Source organism: Chiloscyllium plagiosum, chromosome 1 (genome assembly GCF_004010195.1).
Source record: "Chiloscyllium plagiosum isolate BGI_BamShark_2017 chromosome 1, ASM401019v2, whole genome shotgun sequence".
Classification (NCBI taxonomy): Eukaryota; Metazoa; Chordata; class Chondrichthyes; order Orectolobiformes; family Hemiscylliidae; genus Chiloscyllium; species Chiloscyllium plagiosum.
This window is the reverse complement of record NC_057710.1, coordinates 18,795,013-18,814,512: the sequence shown is the minus strand read 5'-3', so window position 1 is coordinate 18,814,512 and position 19,500 is coordinate 18,795,013. Positions and strand designations below refer to the sequence as shown.

The 19,500-nt window shown below is 41.1% G+C and overlaps 1 protein-coding gene across 1 annotated transcript in view; it reads left to right on the top strand.

The window, feature by feature from the left end:
* The window catches only part of ctnna2 (catenin (cadherin-associated protein), alpha 2), a 1,205,477-nt gene that overhangs the window by 1,111,836 nt on the left and 74,141 nt on the right, over positions 1-19,500 (top strand). The window contains exon 16 of the mRNA XM_043699324.1: positions 8,995-9,100. Coding sequence (XP_043555259.1) covers positions 8,995-9,100 — 106 coding nt within the window. The remainder of the gene's footprint in view (positions 1-8,994; positions 9,101-19,500) is intronic.

Below are 19,500 nucleotides of genomic sequence, written 5' to 3'. Positions count from 1 at the left end.
CAGACCAATAAGAGGGTATGATGTTGGGGGTATAAAATATGACAGCATTTTGAAAATTGGTCAGAACAACTGCCGTAGAGCTGGAGAGCAAAGGCTATCCGGAGAAATAAACAGCTTACTCTCAAAGAAATTTCAGATGGTGCCATCTATCAAAAAGTACCTTTTCCTGTAAAAGCAGTAAAAAGTAAGAAGACAACTCAGGAAAAAGACAGCAGAATCAGAAGACCAGAAGAAAAACAGCATAAGAGACTGTCTGGACTTTGAGAGATTAAGTCAATGGAATGTTGAATAATTGTATTATTGGAACAGCATATTAATAGGATTGTGGTCAGCTAAGTGATTGGGTTGGTTAGGGAAAAGAGTTTGGTTTGTTAATAGTTAGTGTTCACTGTTAAGGTTAAATAAATAAATTGTTACTTTTCATTTATACTGTGGAAATCAGGGATCTTCTTTCATTCATGCATTTTTAACAGGTTACGAGACGAGGCGATCTTCTCTGGGTACTTTAGTTTAATTAACAGAGGCGTTCGACTTCTGCATCATCACATCACCAGCTATAACAAAACTAAAATCTCTCAGGTCTAACCCTTTCAAAGTGCTAATTTTCCTATGATTCTATTTCTGCTTTAGTTATGTCAGGTTCCTGAAATAAAATCCCTATTCTGTCAACACTTTTTTATGGATAGCGGTAGCTAAATCAGACATTGTCTGCTGATGGAACTCTTGATAATTAAAACATTCTAATCAGAATAATCCAAAGATAGATCTTGATGATATTAAATGGTGGGTCTGTGACTATTCCCATTGGCAGCTCATTCCATTGCAGGACTGTCCTTTGCAAGAAAAGTTGTTGATGCAGTGTCTTGAAAATAAATGGTTTTTGTACTTTGTATGGATGATTACTTCATATTTAGTCATTGCCAAAGGGCACTCGGTACTTGTTCCCACCAGTCAATTCCATTTTCCTTTCAAAAATGGTCAGGCTGTTGTATTCTCTTCTTTGTCACAATGTTTCCCATTACAAATCTTTGATGCTGACAATACTCTCAGCTATGACTCATCAGCTGGATATTCATTGATGCATTACCAAGATGTTTCTCTTAAAGGCTGGTCATCTACATCTGTTCTCATTTTAGCAACACTTTGACCAGGCTTTCCCTCAGCTAGCTGTTTCTTTCACTCTCCCGGTGCAACCTCCTTCTATGACAAACCCTCTAACTCACTATCCCACTTCTATAACAGTAAAGATAGCAGTATCATCCTTCAACAAGGTAAAACAAAGAACTGTGGATAATGGAAATTCTCAGCAAAAACAGAAGTTGCTGGAAAAGCTCAGTAGGTCTGATAGCTTCATGGTAGACTCATTGACGAGGCAGCCGAACGCCAATAAACTCTCAGTTATATCATTTTATTCTCAAACTGTTCAAAATGGTACTGGATTGGGGTGCTAGTTGAAGCTTCACACTGTATTTTACTGTATTATCTACTGTAAAATGCACTTACATTAAGTCATTCAAATTCAACATCTGTGAAGGGAGAAACAGAGTTAATGTTTTGAGTCCAGTGATGATTCTTTAGAAGGGTTCTGACAAAGTCCCTTGAACATGATGATCTGCATCCTATAGTCTTAAAATATATGGCTGCTGAGGTGGTGGATGCATTGTTTGTAATATTCTTTAGTTTCTAGAAAGGTCCCAGCAATTTAGAAAACTAAAAATGCAGCACCTCTGCTCAAGAGAGACAGAAAACAGAAAGCTATCACCCAGTTAGCCTGACATCTGTCATTGCGAAAATGCTGGAATCCATTATGAAAGAAGTAGAACATCAAACATTACAGCACAGTACAGGCCCTTCAACCCTCTGTTGCACCGACCTGTGGAACCAATCTGAAGCCTATCTATCCTACACTATTCCATTTTCATCCATGATTAGATTACATTACAGTGTGGGAACAGGCCCTTCGGCCCAACAAGTCCACACCGACCGGCCGAGGCGCAACCCACCCACACCCCTACATTTACCCCTTACCTAACACTACGGGCAATTTAGCATGGCCAATTCACCTGACCCTGCACATCTTTGTGACTGTGGGAGGAAACCGGAGCACCCGGAGGAAACCCACGCAGACACGGGGAGAACGTGCAAACTCCACACAGTCAGTCGCCTGAGGTGGGAATTGAACCCGGGTCTCAGGCGCTGTGAGGCAGCAGTGCTAACCACTGTGCCACCGTGCCGCCCATATGTCTATTCAATGGCCATTTAAATGCCCTTTAAGTTGACAAGTCTACTACTGTTGCAGGCAGGGTGTTCCACACCCTACTCCTCTCTGAGTAAAGAAACTACCTCTGACATTTGTCCTACATCTCTCACCCCTCAATTTAAAGCTATGACCCCTCATGCTAGCCATCACTGTCAAAGGAAAAAGGCTCTCACTGTCCACCCTATCTAACCCTCTGATTATCTTAATGTCTCAATTAATTCACCTCTCAACTTTCTTCTCTCTAACAAAAGCAGCCAGAAGTCCCTTAGTCTTTCCTCTTAAGACCTTCCCTCCATACCAAGCAGCATCCTCGTAAATCGCCTCTGAACCCTTTCCAAAACTTCCAAATCCTTCCTATAATGTGGTGACCAGAACTGTATGCAATACTCCAAGTGCAGCAGCACCAGAGTTTTGTACAGCTGCAACATGACCTCATGGCTCCAAAACTCTTGCTACAACAAACTTAAAATGTTGAAATACTGAAATAAAAACAAAGTACTGCAAATACTCAGCAGGTCAGGCAGCTCCTGTGAAGAAAAAAATAGTGTTAATGTTTCAGGCCAATAACTTTTCATCAGAACTAGAAAGAAGTTAGAAACATCATAAATGTTAATCAACTATACAGGTAGGGAAGTGGGGAGGCGAGAACTGTATAAGGATACAATGCAAAAGGGCACATACACAAGACAAGAAAAGAAGCAAAACAGGAACTTTGACTGATAACAGCACAATTGTCACGAAATCAATTGTCCAAAAAACTGGGTAGGATGACTACGATCCAAAATAGTGAAATTCAATGTTGCATCTGGAAAACTGTGTACTAGTCCCTGTCTCCTCAGTGTGAAGTACTCAACTGAATTCACACTGAGCATAAACTGTGTGGCCATCTGCTGAACAAGATGAAGATGAGGAATAATGCAAAATACAACTTTAGTCATGAGCTTCAGACCATAGAGCAAATCATGTCAATCAGCTCTCCATTAGGAGACACCTCATTTTTCCACTTGGCATAGAACATAGAAAGGTACAGCACAGAACAGGCCATTCAGCCCATGATGTTATGCTGAGGATTATTCCTAATCTAAAATAAAATAACCTAACCTACACACCCCTCAATTCACTGCTGTCCATGTGCACGCCCAGTAATTGCTTAAATGTCCCTAATGACTGTGCTTCCACCACCACCATTGGCAACGCATTCCATGCATTCACAACTCTGTGTGTAAAGAACCTTCATCTGACTTCTCCTCTAAACCTTCCTCCTAACACCTTAAAACTATGACCCCTCTTGCCAGTCAATCCTGCCCTGGGGAAAAGTGACTGGCTATTGACTCTATTCATGCCTCTCATTACTTTGTACACCTCGATCAGGTCACCTCTCGTCCTCCTTCTCTCCAGAGAGAAAACTCTGAGTTCAGTCAACCTCTCTTCATAAGACAAGCCCTCCAGTCCAGGCAGCATTCTGGTAAACCTTCTTTACACCCTCTCCAAAGCCTCCGTATCTTTCCCATAATAGGGCGACCAGACTGGACACAATATTCCAAGAGTGGTCTCACCAAAGTTTTGTAGAGCTGCAGCAAAACCTCATGGCTCTTAAACTCAATCCCCCTGTTAACGAAAGCCAACCCACCATATGCTTTCATAACAACCCTATCCACTTAGAGATCGCCGGATAGATAGAAAAGCTGGAGAACAAATGCAACCGGCAAAGAAACCTGGAAAACAGACAGTTGGGTGGGTGGAACTGCAATCCAGACACTGAAGTTGAACCAAGGGTGGATCATAAACTGTGTCTACTAGTAAAGAGTAGTATCAATCTTCAAGCTTCTTCAGAAGAGTGTTGAAGACCAAAGACAAAGAGGTCAGAATGGGAGTGGGCAGAGAAATAAAATGAAAAATATTCATCCAAGCTACGTTTGATCTCACCAGTGTGATCCATGACACTAAGCAGCAACTAAATTGGAAGAAGCACGAACGAACGAAAGACTATTTGACCTGGAAACAGCATTTGGAATTCTAGATTTTGGAAAGTGGAGTGGTATGAAAGTAAGAGTTGCATCTCCTGCACTTGGAAAGAAAGGGAAGAATGAATGATCATTCAACCAGAGCACTGCGAAAAGAATAATGTTTTCATAATTTTCCTATGAAAAGAAAAATGTGTTTCCCAATGATGGAAATTGCAAAGGCTAGTGGATTAAAGGCATGTTGAATGGGACTCTAGAATTATTCTGGAGTGGAAAAAGTGACAAAATAAGTAAATGGGATGTACAGGGTTGAGGGGTAAGGTAGACAGATTTGAATGATTGATAGGACAGATGGTATTGTGACAACAAATAGCAATAGATAGATATCTGGTGAATGGAGCACAGTTCTTACATGAATGGAGTGAATGGAATTTCAGTCAAGGTAAATAGAGTGTCACAGAGTTTAGAGGAATGAAATGTGATCTTATTAAAGCATGTAAGGTTCTGAGGGTCTTATCAGGGAGATGCTGAGAGACTTTGCCTCTCATGGAAGAGTCTAGAACTACGAGACAAAGTTTCAGTAAAAGGGGTCTTCCATATAAACAGAAGTGAAGAAGAATTTCCTCTCAAGTGGGTAATTTTGAAGTCTCTCCTCAGAAAGCTCTGGAGGCTGAGTCATTAAATATATTCAAGACTGGATGAAGCTGATTTATGGGTGGTGAACATTTATGGGAGCAGGTAGGCAAGTGTAGTAAAGGCCACAATCATGCCTATCTGATGTCTCAAAGTGAAAATCAATAGTGATTTCAGAAAAGAAAAGATTAGGACAAATAAAAGTAAAAGAAGCTGGCAAACATTTTCTAAAAAATGACAAAGATCATCACGCATGGATACATCTGTTTTGATCATCATCTGAATTATAAGGCTGTGTTTCTGAGATATTACTTTTGAGATAGTAGATGTGAATCATACTGCTGCTGGCAGAAACCCAAGCCTGTTGTTTTCCTCCAAAATGCTGCAAACATATTAGAAATAAAGTAACTTCTACATAATTTATAATAGGAAATGCTGAACAGAGTCTATCCACACACTGAGAAGACATAGGATAAGTGAATGTTTCAAATAGAAACTCTTCACTGCAATTAGACAAGAGGCCTGACCGGCTGTGCATTTTACCTCGCACTTTGTACATCTTGCAGGCTTTGTGGCAGATGAGATCCATTAGCTATGCCTTGTCCCACGCAATGTTGTTTGTTGTTTTCTACTCAACAATTTTTATATTTTATATATATATTATATGAATGTATACGTTTGTGTGTGTATATATATATATATATATACACACATATATATATGTATATATATATATATATATATATATATATATATATAATAGATATATATATATAATATATATATATATATCTATGTGTGTATGCATATGTATGAGATATATATGCAGGAACAATTGCAAACAAAGTTTGACACTGAGCCATTTAAATAGAACCCAGGGAGGATTGATCAAAAAGGTAGGTTTTAAGAATCACCTTGAAGGAGGAAAAAGAGGTAGAGAAGCAGAGCATTGAGCTGGAATTAAGTGTTTTCTTGGTCATAAGTCTTGCCAATAGTGATATAATTAAAATCGGGGACATTTGAGAAGCCAGAATTTAAGGAGCATGCATATCTTAACACTGGAGAAGACAAAATAGAAGGGGGAAGTGAGGGATGAATAAAAAAAATGAGTATATTCAGCCCCTCCAACTTGCTTCACCATTAAAGTTACGGCTGATTATCTCCCTCAACACCATTTCCCCACACTATATTCACATCCCTTTATGTTATTAGTATCTGGAAATCTCACAATCTTTGTACTGTGCATAACCAGTGTACGTGTTCCATTGCCCTCTGGGGCAGAGTCGTCTAATGGTTCATTATCCTCAGAACAAAGACGTTTCTCATCATCTCAGTACTCAATGGCTTGCCCTAATTCAGAGTCTGTGCTCCCTGGTTCTAAATGCATGTCCTGTTGCAGCCAAGTGAAGCATATTTACTACATGCATCTGTTTAGCCCTTTAAAGATTTTGCAGTTTTCTGTGAAATCACCTCTCATTCTTCCAAACTCTAAAGACTGCAGTATAAGATATAGCAGCAGAATTTGCTCATTATCTCCCTATTGAGTCTGCTCCACCATTCAATCATGCCTAATGTGTTTCTCAACTCCATTTTCCAGCCTTTTCCCTGTAACCTTTTATCCCACCAATCTCTGTCTTAAATATATTCAATGTCATGCCCCCCACAACCTTCAGTAGCAATGAACCCTACAGATTCACCACCCTTTGCTTGAAGACATTTCTCCTAATTTCAGTTCTAAAGTCCTAGTCTCTTTTTTGTATATTCATTCACAGGAGGAGGGGATCACTGGGTAGGCCAGCATTTATTGCCCATCCCTAATTGGCCAGAGGTCAGTTAAGAGTCAACCACATTTCTGTGCGTGTGAAGTCACATGTAGGCCAGATCATGTAAGGATGGTAGTTTCCTCCCCTGAAGGACATTAGTGAACTAGATGAGTTTTTATCCTGACAATCCACAACAGATTCATGGTCATCATTAGACTCTTACTTCTAGATTTTTAATTGAATTCAAATTCCACCATTTGCTGTGACAGGATTTGAATATGTGACCCCAAAACATTAACTAGGTCTCTGGGTTAACAGTCCAGTGATAATACCACTAGGCCATCATGTCCGCTAATAGTGGAAATGCCTTCCCCATTTCCACTCTATCCAGGTCTGCCATTATTCTGTAATTTTCAATGAGATTCCCCCCTCAACCTAAAAACTCTATCAAGTACAGACCCAGAATCCTCAACAAATCCTCATATGACAAGTCCTTCACCTCTGCAATATTCTTACGAATATCCTTTGGTCCAAACTACTCGCAATATTGCAAATGCGTCAGCCTGCTCTTCCATTCTCATCCTTTTGAAAATTAACATTGCATTTGCCTTCCTAATTACTAACTGAACCTGCATGTTAACCTCAAGAGAATCCTGAACTGGGAATCCCAAGTCCCTTTGTGCTTCAGATTTCTGCTTTCCCCATTAAGAAGAGTGCATAACCTCACACTTTCCAACATTGTACTCTATCTGCCACTTCTTTGCCCATTCTCCTACCCGTCTAAGTCCTTTTACAGCCTCCCTATCTCCTCAACACTAGCTAGCCTTCCATCTATTTTTATGTCATCTACAAATTCAGCAACAATGCCTTCATCCTTCATCCAATTATTAATGTATAATGTGTCCTGTTGTGGTCCCAACACTGACCCCTGTGGAACTACATTAGTCACTGAGCCAGAGCCTGTAAACCATCCTGAAAAAGACTACTTTATCTCCACACTCTACCTTCTGCCAGTCAGCCAATCTTGTATCCACATCAACACCTTGCCCCTCACGTCATGGGCTTTTATGTTATTTAGCAGCCTCCTATACGGCACCTTGTCAAATACCTTCTGAAAATCCAAATAGATCACTTCCACTGGCTCTCCTTTGTCTAACTTGCTCGTTACCTCCTCAAAGAAATTGACAAGATTGGTCAGGCATGACCTCCCCTTGAAGAAGCTATGCTGTCTCAGCTCTAATTTACTGTGCCCTTCCAAGTAATCTATGGTCTCATCCTTAATAATAGACTTTAAAATCTAACCAATAACCAGGGTCAGGCTAGCTGGCCTATAATTTCCTTTTTCCTGCCTCCCTTTCTTCACAAACAGGGATTTGTACATGCCATTTTCCAGTCTTATGGGACCCTCCCTGACTCCAGAGATTCCTGAAAGATCCTCAGTTTCTTCTCGTACAATAATCCCACCATCTCAAGTATTAACTTGCTGAATCTTCAGCACATGCTTTCAGTAGCAAACAAAAATGAGACTTAAACCCTTGACCATTATCATTCATGCTATTCTTTCACTGCCACTAAGTTTATTTTAGCCAACCCTCTTATGGTCACAGTCTAAAATCTGATATTTATTTCTGATGAAATACAAATTGTTTTTTACTGTTTTCTTGATGCTACTGCCTATTTCCAGCAGTTTTATTCTTGTTGTTGCTTCTGCTATATTATTAGATTAGATTAGATTACATTACATTACAGTGTGGAAACAGGCCCTTCGGCCCAACAAGTCCATACCGACCCGCCGAAGCGAAACCCACCCATACCCCTACATTTACCCCTTACCTAACACTACGGGCAATTTAGCATGGCCAGTTCACCTGACCCTGCACATCTTTTGGACTGTGGGAGGAAACCGGAGCACCCGGAGGAAACCCACGCAGACACGGGGAGAACGTGCAAACTCCACACAGTCAGTCGCCTGAGGCGGGAATTGAACCCGGGTCTCAGGCGCTGTGAGGCAGCAGTGCTAACCACTGTGCCACCGTGCCGCCCATATTATTCAGGATTAGGTTCTCTTCCACTGTACACATACATAGAGAGGATTTTGTTTTGAAGAAGAGTCACTCGACCCAAAACATTAACTCTAGTTAAACTCCACAGATGCTGCCAGACCTGCTGAGCAATTTCTGTTTTTGTCGTGTTAGAGACAGCTTGTTTGCTCAAAGTTGCCAAAACCTATCATACACCTTGCAAAATCTCTGAGCATCTTTGTAATAACAATGCAAATCTTAACTGTACTTCAAGAAAATGTTTTGATGTGTCAATTCTTTTTCGAACTAGAAGATTCATTTATTTCTTTGTGTTATTTTCCAATATCTTGTAGGGGCAAGGGTCCGCTAAAGAATACATCCGATGTAATCAACGCAGCAAAGAAGATTGCGGAGGCAGGGTCCAGGATGGATAAACTAGCTCGAGCTGTTGCTGACCAGGTAATATATTTGTCTGTATAATATTAACTGACAGATATAGCTGACATATGAAGTGGTGGCCTCAAGGAATCCATGAGAGGAGTGTTGCTGGTCTTGTAATTTTCTTTTACAGTTAACACTTCCGAACATCTGCACAACAGGCAACTTTGGTCATCTGATTGCTGGCAATTTTAACTGAAGCCACCCATCTGGAAAGGGACTGGGTCAGGTGCAATGCTGGTTTTGCACTCCACCCAGTCTGACTCTCTATTAAAGTCAACGTGACTCTTGAGATGAGAGTATTGGACAGGATGCAAAACTAACATTGCAGTGCATACTGAGTTTCGCTTAAAATTATCCATAATTGTCTGAGACCAGAGCTCTATCCACTGTACCGGGAGAGTAATTATTGATTAAAAATTACAATCTTTCCGATGTTAAGTGCAGAGTCATGGAAAATATATGATGCATTGGTGGAAGCCTAATATTGAAGGAAATTTGTTGTTCCCTTGAATTCCCCCAATTCAGACAAAGAAAATCCACAAGTCTGAATGCTGCAAGAGCAAAGATCAGAGATAGCAGGTGGTATTTAATCTGCCCTGGGGAGCAAGACAGAAGATTTTTGTCTGTTATTGATGGGATAAGGGCATTGAGTTCATTGCCCATCCCTAGTTAAGTCCACTGTGCTGTTATGGAGAGAGTTCAGGAGTTTGACCCAGTGACAGTGAGGGATGCTAATATATTTCCAAGTCGGGATGATGAATGGATGGAGGGAAACTTGCAAGTAATCGTGTCCCCATGTATTTGCTGTCTTTGTCCTTCTAGATGGCGAGAAGGCTTCTTTTCCATCTGAGCTGATAGTTGACCAATGCTGGAGGAAGGCATGTGACACTACCGCCCCCCCCATGTAAGGAAGCCAGCTAATAAAGCATGGCAGCTTTCCTGCAGCCTGAAACCTTTGATTAAACACACAGTAGGTTACAGAGAGCCATCCATAGCAAAAGGCAGCCCTCACCCAATCCTGCCCGCACCCTGATTCCCCTATTCGCACACTTGGCAGACCCCGCCTAACTAGTCATGGTAAGCCAAGCCCACTCGCAGGAGATGCTCCTGGCAGCCATTCTGTTCCTGGTGTTGCTACCACTCCCAGGGACAGAAGAGCTGCCAGCCTTCTGATTGATTGGGTGCTCTTGGAGTTAGGATCCTTGCTGCTAAAGAAGTGGGAATCCTGGTGATAGTTAATTACCTGATGGTCACAACACACAGAACACTGGAAATGGTGGCAGTGAAGTTCCACCAATCATCCATCCTATTATCATGGCCACCGATGCTGTCATTAAATTTAGTCCAAAGTGACATAGATGAAAATCAGTAGAGCCAAACTGAATGTAGAAATAAGAGCAGTGATAGTGAGAGGTATTGGCAAGCAGTGAAAACTACCATTATGCAGGAGTTCAATAAGGGAAAAATGGCGAGGATTTTGAAAATTGAACGAATAGAAAAAGCTCGAAATACGAAAGGCAAGCAGTAACTTGGAAAGACATATAGTCTTCTTATTTCAAAGTTACAAATTACACTGATTATAGTCCGACAGGTTTATTTGGAAGCACTAGCTTTTGATATACTGCTCCTTCATCAGGTGGTTGTGTTATTGTGTTTTGTGTGATTTTTAACTTTGTCCATCCCAGTCCAACACCAGCACCTCCAAGTCATTCTTACATCAGAGTGATGATGTATGATGGCACAGTGGTTAACACTGCTGCCTCACAGCGCCAGAGACCCGGGTTCAATTCCCGCCTCAGGCGACTCTCTGTGTGGAATTTGCACATTCTCCCTATGTCTGTGTGGGTTTCCCTCCGGGTGCTCTGGTTTCCTCCCACAGTCCAAAAAATGTGCAGGTTAGGTGAATTGGCCATGCTAAATTGCCTGTAGTGTTAGGTGAAGGGGTAAATGTAGGGGAATGGGTCTGGATGGGTCGCGCTTCAGCGGGTCGGTGTGGACTTGTTGGGCCGAAGGGCTTGTTTCCACACTGTAAGTAATCTAAAAAAAAAGTATCAGGCAAGGAAACAGGGATACTGAAGGATATAATTCAGAAATGAGATATTGGATCTAGTTAAAAGCAGATATATTGGAAGTAGGACAGCATTGAGAGTAGAGGACTAGATGTGATACCAAACATGAAGGCAAAAGTAATTCAGAAGTACAATTAAACAGGCTTAATGCTGGGGCATGCCGAGAGCAGCTCCAGGCATACTGTTAAATATGACGTGGCCATTAAATAACCTACTGAAGGAGGAGGCTGCACAAATAATCCCATCCTCAATAACAAAAGACCCCAATACATCAATGCAAACAATAAAGTGGATACCTTTGCAACAATCTTCAGCCAGAAGTGCTAAGTGGATGATCTATCTTTGCCTCCCCTGAATGTCCCTAACTTCAGAGATGCCTGTCTTCAGCCAATTCACTTTACTCCATGGGGCATCAATAACAACCTGGAGGCACTGGATGCTGCAATGTCCACTAAGTCCTGCCAATATTCCAGCAAGAGTCCTGAAGGCTTCTACTTCATTACTTGCTGCATCCCCAGACAAACTGTTCCAGTACAGCTATACCACGAGCATCTACCCAACAATTTGGATTTTTTTATTTAATTCACTTGCAGGATGTGGGCATTGCTGGCTGGACAGCCCATATTGTCCATCCCTAGTTGACCTTGGGAAGATGGTGGTGGTGAACTGCCTTCTTGAACCTCTTGCCTTGGTATATCTTGTACACGAATCTATAATACAATCAAGCAGACTCAGCATGGCTTCATGGAGGGAAAATCATACCTGACAAATTAGTTATGATTCTCTCAGGAGATAACAACCAGGATACATAAACAGGAACCCATAGACAGAATATATCTGGATTTTCAAAATACATTCAATAAGGTATCACATGTTAAGGTTTCTTAATAAGACCTTATTCTGTTATGGTAATATATTACCATTGATAGAAGATTGGTTAACTGATGCTTTCTGAAAATCTAAATGTATCACATCTATTGTTTCCACTTTATCTAATCTGCTTATTATCTCCTCAAAGAAGTCAAATAATTCTGTCCTGGATTAAACCATAACTGATGGTCACCTGCTTGTAACCTCACCGTCTACAGCTATTCAACTCAAGGTGGATTTTCCTTTTCTCTGAACCTGGCCCTCATAGTTCAATCTCATTTTTAAAATTTATTCCTTTGAGAGATATGGGTGTCAAAGACTGGCCCTGCATATATTGACCACCCCTAATTATTTTTGAGAAGATGATCCTGAACTCTGAATCCTGGGGGGCGAGATGGTGGCTCAGTGCTTAGCACTGCTGCCTCACAATATCAGGAACCTGGATTCGGTTCTAGCCTCAGGCGACTGTGTGGAGTTTGCACATTCTTCCGTGTCTGCATGGGTTTACTCCGGGTGCTCCGGTTTCCTCCCACAGTCCAAAGATATGCAGGTTAGATAATTGGGCATGCTAAAATTGTCCATAGTGTCCAAGGATGTGTAGATGCATTAGTCAGGGAAAATGTAGAGTAATAGGAAGAAGGGAATGGGTCTGGCTGGGATACTCTTCAAAATGTTGGTGTGGACTTATTGGGCCAAATGGTCTGTTTCCACACTGTAGGGATTCTATGAGAAAAAAACCCGCCATCTTTAACTGCTACAATTAATGTAGTATATGTATATGTTGTGGAAGAAGGTTCAGAATTTGACCCAAAGGAATGGCGAAATAATTTCAAATGATGGTGGGCATTTGATTTTGTGGCGCATTTGCAGACGGTGGTGTACATATTGCCCTTAGCTTGCTGATGGTAGGTGTTGTAGGTTTAGACAGTACTGCCAAAAGAGCCTTGTTGTTACTGCAGTAATAAAATCAGAAAGTGCTGCAGAGACTCAGTAGTTCAGGCTGCTTCTAAGGACAGAGAAACAAAGTTAACATTTTGAGTTTTCAGTTTTCAGTTCCAAAGAAGGGTGCCAACATCATTAAAACATTAAATGTGTTTTTCTCTCTCCGCAGATACTGCCAGATTTGCTGGGTTTGTCCAGCACTTCCTGTTTTTATTTCACATTTTCAGTATCCATAGTACTTTGCTTTCATTTGACTTACTGCGGTACATCTTATACATGATGCAAGAAGCCAAACTCCATTGATTTATTATTTTTGAAACAGTCAGTTCTCCCAAACTATGCAGAATAAAGTGAAAGAGTAATTTTTCATGCTAATGAAATAATCATATCCTAGATTTTATCTTGAATATTAATTCAGGGGTAAAATTGCTGATATTAAATAGATTTAGGAGAGGCAATTAAATAAATGATGTCAAAGCTTGCCTGCCTTACAGAAAACAAGATTTGTTTCCATAGGTACAAGAAGTATAAAAATGCTGTGTCATGTTTAATTCTAAAACTACTGTTGTGAGGGTCATTCTACAAGGTTTGCTTTGTTGTTTTCTGTATATCTAAGGTAAGATAGATGAATCTGTTCCAACAGACTATGATTTGTCTCTTTATAGCACTGAATATTTCCAAATTGAATAACATTATATTTGTGCTTTGTCTCATGGAATAACATCAATAATTTGTTCTGATTTTGTTCTGGCTGCTTACTGATTATGACACCGTGTCCCCTTACTTCTTACAAACTCTATTCCCTACACTGTGCAATGGATGAATAGCTGCATTTGGATGTTTTCTCAATGCCAACATTACGCATCACCTCACAACAGCAGCATGTCTCTCAACTAACTATAGCTCAATTTCTTCCAACCACTTCATGTATTTGAAACATCTTACCAACCAACATGATTTCTTAGCTTTGATCATCCTATTCTGAGGTTGACTTCACCTATGAATATTCTTAACCTCACTGTTTACTGTGACTCGATTTGGAATTCTCACAGTTCATCAATCATTAATGTGGTCTTCAAAAGGTTTGAATTATTTCTGATGTACAAAGTTTTCCCCTTAACAACTCAACTCTTCATGAAGCCCAAATCCATTCCATACATTAGTATATGTGGAGCTTCCTCCACTGTCTTTCCCACTATTATTGTATAGGGTGCAAAGAAAATTACCTTCCTTTAGAAATTCCTTGTGTCCTCTGGATTTTCCCTTCACCTCAAGACTTGTGTCACTGTGGTCAATGATGCTTTAAGCTTTAAATATGTTGTTGTTTGCAATCTTTCTTCCCCCTTGAATATACTGGATTGAGATTAAGAAATAATTCCCAGTCTAACATAATGCTTCTCTTGAAACGATAGAACTCCATCCTCCCTCCGTCTTGCCTTCCTATGATCTTTCCACGTTTCATACAGCACAGAAGGAGGCAACTTGCCAAAAACTCAATTTTTGCTGATTGGTCTCAAGGCCCATTTTGTGATGAGCATGAAGAGACCATGCATTAATCAATTTTCAACCAGGTTGAAAAAGATTAATATTTGCATCTGGCAAATGGATTAAATTTTCAATCAATAATCAGAGGAAAAATTACAGGGTAAAGTATTTGAGTGTCAAACTAGTCTGTGTATTTAAATGTCACTGTCTTGTTGCTCCACTGTTCAGCTTCCAGTGAGCATGGAGTTTAAATTTGGAGTTGCCTCTGAAAGCAGGTGATGTTAAATTTCAGAGCAAAGCCTAGAGCATATAATAATCTTCCAGTAAAAGGACATTTTAATCATTAATCAGCTAATACATCTGTTAGAAACAGGAAGAATAGAGTTGTAAGTGAACAGATTTCCCTAATGGATCTTCACAGAGCTGAGGACCACAATTCTCAATTTCTTAAAATGGTGCAGTTTGAAGTTATTAACAATGAGTGAACTGGGTTTCTGAATGCTTAAGCCAGTTGTCTGCAGAGAAAGGGCTGCACATTTTTCTATTTCTTTCATCTTTCCAACACTTCTAATTCGCCTCATCCTGTTCTTTTATTAAGGCTGCTGTTGCACTGAAATATAGACATACTGGATTTCTATTAGTCTGCACTGTTCCTCCTTTGTAGTGACCTCAGCACTGTACATTTCATTTATACAGAATTGTCCTCTTGCATCCCCGCCCCCCCCCCCCCCCCCACCTCCCCCCCACCCCCCATCCCGTCTAGACTGCTTCTCACAACAGTTTGCATTTATATCACACCATTAATGTGGAAAAATGTCTGAAGGCACCTCAGAGCAACCTAATTAAACAGAAACCAGTGCCTCTTTAAATTTGTGATTAAACTTTGCAAATGAGTTGACCATAGAAAACAGGGGGATGAATGAGTTTTTAAAGTTAATTTATTTTAGTATTTTAGTCCTTGGTTTTTTTTCTGGTTTTAGGGATTATTTTTAGGTTTATGAACCTGATTTTCACAATACTGGGAATGTCACATCTTTCACATTGAAAACCACCCTCCAGGATTATTGCCCATTTAAGGATGAGACAGGAGGGTTAATCAGTGCACACAGTTCAAATGACAGCCCTTCACTGTACCAACATTCAGAGTGTTGCTGAGATCACTAACACGAAAGAGGGGAGGGCAAAAAGGCAGGCACCTCAGTGCTGTTTGCAACAACAGTATCTAGGGAAGTGCTCTTTAAGCTCCTACAGCTCTAAGTATGCTCCAGGGACCAGGGAGAACCCCTCCTGGAAGTGAATATCACTGGTGCAAAATTTGGACTGATAGTATTATGGGATTGACTGACATCTCTCCTGGGAGAGGTCGCTGTTCAGAGAAAACCTGATGGGGATGCTTGAAGCAACTGAACTAATGGCGTCGTGAGCACAAAAAACAGTATAGCACAGCAATAGGCTTTTCGGCCCACCAAGACTGCACCGATACATGAGGCCTTTCTAAATTAGAATTCTTTTGCCTCTATGCAATCTGTATCTCTCTATTCTTTGCATAGTCATATATCTGTCAAGATTCCTCTTATATATTGCTATTGCTTCTGTCTCCACCACCTCCTTGGGAAGTGCATCGCAGGAACTTACCATCCTCTGCGTAAAAAAACTTGCCTTTCACAGAGTCCTGATGAAGGGTTATGTCCGAAACGTCGAATCTCTTGCTTCTCGGATGCTACCTGACCTGCTGTGCTTTTTCTAGGGCCACACTTTATCGACACCTCCTTTAAACATGCCCCCTTTTGTCTTAAAACTATATTCCCGAGTAGTTATCATTTCTATCCTGGAAACAACTACTCTAACTAGCCATCCTATCTGTGCCTCTCATACTTGTGTAAACATCTATCGGGTCGCCACCTCAGCCTTTGACGTTCAAATGAAAACAAATCAAGTTTGTCCAATCTCTCCTGATAAGTAATACCCTCCAAACCAGGCAATACCCTGGTAAACCATTTCTGTGCCCTCTCAAAGTCTCCACATCCTTCTAGTGGTGTGGTGACCAGAACTACATACAATATTCCAAATGTGGCCAGACTAAAGTTCTATACAGCTGCAAAACAATCCAAAATCATGGACAGGAGGGGATCATGGTTATAAGAGCTGCTCCTTTTTTTGAGGTTACTTTTCGTGTTGGAGTTGATTGTCTTGCTTTCTTGAAGAACTAATGACTGTTTTTGTAAGTTTTGCATGGTTTTTGGAACTTTAAATTTTTAAAAAATCAGAAACAATGATACTTTAAACAGTAGGAAAGTTTGAGAACAGGGATGACGTTTTGCAGGAGTAACCATGTGGAGAGATCAGAAAGCAAGTGGGACACTTTCAAAACTGACTGACTGTGAAATTACAAACATCTCTGGAGACCAGTCAAAGAAAAACAAACAGTGCAGTTTAAAAGGGACCAAAGGGGCAACCTTTTTATGCAGAGAGTGGTGCGTGTACGGATTGAGTTGCCAGAGGAAGTGGTGGAATTTAAACGGCATCTGGATGGGTACATGAACAGGAAAGGTTTCGAGGAATATGGGCCAAATGCTGGCAAGTGAGACTCAAACAATCTGGTTGGTATGGATAAGTTGGACCGAAGGGTCTGTTTCTCTGCAGTATACTTGATGGTTTGCCAATTTTTATACTCTATGGCCCATCTGATAAAGGCAAGCATAGCTAAATGCCTTCTTGACCACCTAATCCACTAGTATTACCAGGGAACTGTGGACCTGTGCATCCATATCTCTCTATATGTTGATGCTATGAAGAGTCTATAATTTGCTGTATAAGTCCGTCCAGCATTAGATCTTCCAAAATGCATTACTTCGCATGCGCCCAGATTTAATTACATCTGCCATTTCTCCACCCAAGTCTCCAATCTATCCACATCTTGTTGTATCCTCTGACAATCCTCGCTATCTGCAACTGTCCCAGTCTTTGTGTCATCCACAAACATGTTAATCAGGCTGCCTCCATTGTCCTCCAGATCATTTATTTATATTACAAACAAGAGGGGTCCCAGCACTGATCCACTGGTCACAGATTTCCAATCAGAAAAACAACCTTCCACCTCTACTCTCTGTCTTCTATGACTAAGCGAGGTCTGTATCCACTTTACCAGCCCACCAAGGATCCTATGTGACTTCACCTTTTTGTACTAGTCTGCCATGTTAAAGCCTTGTTAAAGGCTTTGCTAATGTCCGAACAGACAATATCCAGCACACTGCCCTCATCAATCATCTTTGTCACTTGCTCAAAAAAACTCAAGTTAATGAGACAAAAACTTTCCTGCCATGCTGCCTGGTGCAATATAATTTTTTAAAAAGATAAAATAGGACCATACCCATCCACTTAATTAATTCATTTCGCACATGACAAAGATCAAGAACACAACTTCAAAAGATGTCCAGCACTTACATTATTTAAATCAGCAGGCAACCAACCTAAAGGTAAAGTGAATTTGAACTTCTACTGTTGCAAAGTAGGGTGGCACAGTGGTTAGCACTGCTGCCTCACAGCACCAGAGACCCGGGTTCAATTCCTGCCTCAGGCAACTGCCTGTGTGGAGTTTGCACATTCTCCCCGTGTCTGTGTGGGTTTCCTCCCACTGTCCAAAGATGTGCAGGTGAATTGGCCATGCTAAATTGCCCATAGTGTTAGGTGAAGGGGTAAATGTAGGGGAATGGGTCTGGGTGGGTTGCTCTTAAGGAGGGTCAGTGTTGACTTGTTGGGCCAAAGGGCCTGTTTCCATACTGTAAATAATCTAATCTAAAGTGAAAGTACACTGCAGTGTTCCTGAATCATGTTGTGATGAGCATAGAACATAGTCTCTTCAGCCCACAATGTTGTGCTAAACACTTATCTTAACCTAAGGTCAACCTAACCTACACACCCCTCAATTTACTGCTGTACATGTGCTTGTCCAGTAGTCGCTTAAATGTCCCTATTGTATCTAACTCCACTACCTCCGCTGGCAGTGCATTCCATGCACCCACCACTCTCTGTGTAAAGAACCTTAAAATTATGACTCCTTGTGACAACTAATTCTGCCCTGAGGAAATGTCTCTGGCTATCTACTCTATCCATACCAACCGTCTGATGAAGACGCAGTGCCTTGAAAGCTAATGTTTTCAAATAAACCTGTTGGACTATAAGCTGGTGTTGTGTGATTTTTCACTTTCTCATTACCTTGTACACCTCTAATCAAGTCACCTCTCTTCCTTCTTCTCTCCAGTGTAAAAAGCCCTGGAGCTCACTCAATTTCTCTTCATAAGACAAGTCCTCCAATCCAGGTAGCATTCTGGTAAATCTCCTCTGCACCTTCTCTAAAGCATCTACATACTTTCTAAAATGAGAGGACCAGAACTGGACACAATATTCCAATCAGGGTTTTACAGAGCTGAAGCAAAACCTCGTGGCTCTTAAACTCAATTCCCCTGATAATGAAAGCCAAAACACCATTAGCCTTCTGAACAATCCTATCAAATTGGATGGCAACTTTGAGAGATCGATGTACATGGACCTAAGATCCTGCTGTTCCTCCACACTGCCAAGAATCCTGTCTTTAACCCTGTATTCATTATTCAAAATTGACCTTCCAAAATGAATCACTTCATATTTATCCAGGTTGAACTCCATCTGCTACTTCTCAGCCCAGCTCTGCATCCTGTCAATGTCACATTGTAGCCTGCAACAGCCCTCGACAGTATCCACAACACCACCGATCTTTGTGTCAGTTCACACTGGCAAACTTACTAACCCACCCTTCCATTTCTTCATCCAAGTCATTTATAAAAACCACCAAGGATATATTTCCCTCCCCTCCTCTATCAGCATTCCATAAAGACCACTCCCTCCGTGACTCCCTCATCAGATCCACACCCCCCACCAACCCAACCTCCACTCCCGGCACCTTCCCCTGCAACCGCAGGAGGTGCAAGACTTGCGCCCACACCTCCCCCCTCACCTCCCTCCAAGGCCCCAAAGGAAACTTCCATATCCGCCACAGATTCACCTGCACCTCCA